The sequence below is a fragment of the Anastrepha obliqua genome, chromosome 3 (genome assembly GCF_027943255.1).
Source record: "Anastrepha obliqua isolate idAnaObli1 chromosome 3, idAnaObli1_1.0, whole genome shotgun sequence".
Classification (NCBI taxonomy): domain Eukaryota; kingdom Metazoa; phylum Arthropoda; class Insecta; order Diptera; family Tephritidae; genus Anastrepha; species Anastrepha obliqua.
Genome location: NC_072894.1, coordinates 52,035,520 through 52,037,969, shown reverse-complemented (window position 1 = coordinate 52,037,969; position 2,450 = coordinate 52,035,520). Strand labels below are relative to the sequence as shown.

General features: G+C 38.3%; 1 protein-coding gene across 1 annotated transcript; it reads right to left on the bottom strand.

Moving 5' to 3' along the window:
- Positions 1 to 965: 965 nt before the first annotated feature.
- LOC129240955 (serine protease 1-like) lies at positions 966 to 1,878 on the bottom strand. Its single transcript, XM_054877036.1, has 2 exons — positions 1,613 to 1,878; positions 966 to 1,546 (listed from the first exon to the last, which is right to left on the bottom strand). The coding sequence occupies exons 1-2, from the start codon at positions 1,867 to 1,869 to the stop codon at positions 988 to 990; spliced, it is 816 nt and encodes a 271-aa protein (XP_054733011.1). The 5' UTR covers positions 1,870 to 1,878; the 3' UTR covers positions 966 to 987.
- Positions 1,879 to 2,450: the final 572 nt, after the last annotated feature.

The window sequence follows — 2,450 nt, the reverse complement described above, 5'->3', positions numbered from 1 at the left end:
AGGTCACTCGAAATATTTACATCTGTTACAGATTTTTAGAAATTACTTAACAAAAATATGTAGAAGCATTATATAATAGGTATAAATTGTACAAAGGACAAACAGCTACTGCCATTTAGTGGAATAGTGTCCTTTTGTCAACACATACCATGGAAGACCAATATACATATTCGAAATCGAAATTTGCTAAATTTGCGATCTTGTCAGCAGCTTTTCTTTATAGGGTATACCGTATTTGGAGAAAGAAGGCATCGTCTAAGAAAGTCTAATTTGACACATCGTTTAGTCTAAAAGCTTTGCCGTAACAACTTTGAAGGCCTCATTCATTTCTTAACTCTATTGGCAGCTTATTTGCATTTAAAAAACTCAATACTGACCAGTTATGTGCCTACCTTATCAGACTCGAACAGAATCAAAAAAATTTTCAGCGTAAATTGTTTGTTTTTAGTAATTTTCTACTTTAAACGCAGAAATTTCAAAATATTTATCTCGTGGGAATACGTTGTCAGTAAAGGATGCCATAGGAGCACCGGTTACTGATGAAATTGCTCAACTACGTACGATAGAAAATTCACCACAGATGCAAACCTTTGCTCATATCAAAAAAGAAGAACTTTTCTCCAACAGTCGCCCCTGCACAATGAAATTACTTAATTTCACCCGACCAAGCGATTTAATCCTCTTTGGGTTGGCCAACCCCCAATGAATCGAGGTATTGTTGTGGAACTTGTAACAAAAATATTGAACACAAACATCTAAGAAGAATTGAGTTTATCTTTTTACCTCTCATTTTCAAATTGAAGTAAAACATTAAATATATTTTGCGAATTTCTTTACTCAGAAAAAAGTATATCCTTATGTATGCACGCAAGCAAATGCACTAGAGTTTTTTCAGCCGAAAAATTTGGAAGAATTGAAAAATGCAGAGTGATACTTTATTAAACTTTATTATCGTTAGTCTTCACTAAAAAATGTTTAAACCAAAATTTAGTAGTAAGCGATGCCAGTGACACCTCGAATCCAGTCCAAGTGTTGGCTAACACGTTGGAAACCAGCTGGAAGACCAGCCTGGCAACCGTTAGCAGCAACGAATGAGGTTACACCAACCAACACTTGGTTGTTGTCAACAGCCAATGGACCACCGGAGTCACCACTGCAAGTTGATCGGCCATTGGGAGTGGCAATGCAAATGGTGTTGTCGGTAACAGTGCTCGAGCCATAGACGCTAGCGCATTCACTGTTAGAGATAATCTGGACACTGACATACTGCAAATGATCTTGGCTGTTGCCCGAGGTGGTGCCCCATCCGGATGCGGTAGCCCATTGTCCTTCATAGTTGCTGTATTGGTTGAAGGATGGCAACCTAATGGGTTGAATGTTGTCCGAAGTGGAGACAGAGTGGATCCAAAGAAGGGTGACGTCGTTATTAAGAGTTTGCGAGTTGTAATTCGGGTGCTGGTGGATATCTGCGGAGTGAATGGTAGTGGCATATTGGTTTCCATTGGAACGCACCACACTGCCCAAATATACAGTGATTGCCTCAGCTCTGCAACGAATAAAATAAATAATAAATCAAAAGTTAAAATTAATATTGAGTTTACTTTAAACTTACTGATCCGTACAATGAGCGGCAGTCAGCACCCAGTTGGTACCAATCAAAGATCCACCGCACCAGTACGTGCCGAAACTTTTCTGCAAAAGCAGACCAGCTTGGTAAGGCAGCAAGCCATCCCAGGCATTATCCCCATTGGTGATGCGTCCATCCAAAACGGGAGATGTAGGCAAGTCCTCGATGAAAGCGGTCTTTTCGTAGACCGGAGAGGCGCTGGCAACAGCCACGGCTAAAGCTAAGACAACTAAGAATTTCATGTTGATTGGTTTTATGCAGTCAAACTACTGTATTTACTGCAATTTCACTCGAATCTTTTATACTCATCGCAAAAGTCACCTGAACGGAAATCATAAAAATCTCTGAAGCAAGAAATCGATAACGATAAGCAAATTTTAATCAAAAACAAAAATTTTTTCGCTAAATCAGGTTGTAGAATTTTGCAAAGGTTATAAATCACTACTATCATGAAATTAGCTCCCGGGATGTTAAGCTTTTAATAATGAATGTACTTTGCTAATTTGTGTTGTCCTTGACGGTTTCAGACGTTTGTTTATATTGATTGAATTATAAATATTTTGGTACGTCACTAGAGTTCAGTGCACTTACATAGAGAGTAAATATACGAAAAGTGCCTTGCTACTTATAAATAGTTGATCCTGTACTTTCATACCGCCGAAAGATAGAATCAGAAAATTTCGGATTGCTGTTGTAAAAAAATGTTTCTCTAATCTTCCCAGCAAATTTGAGATATTCCACATATTCAAGCCATTGCATGAGCTGTATCGAAGTCATCTAAATCACTACGCCAATTTAAGCGCAGGCAACGTGTAATATTTCA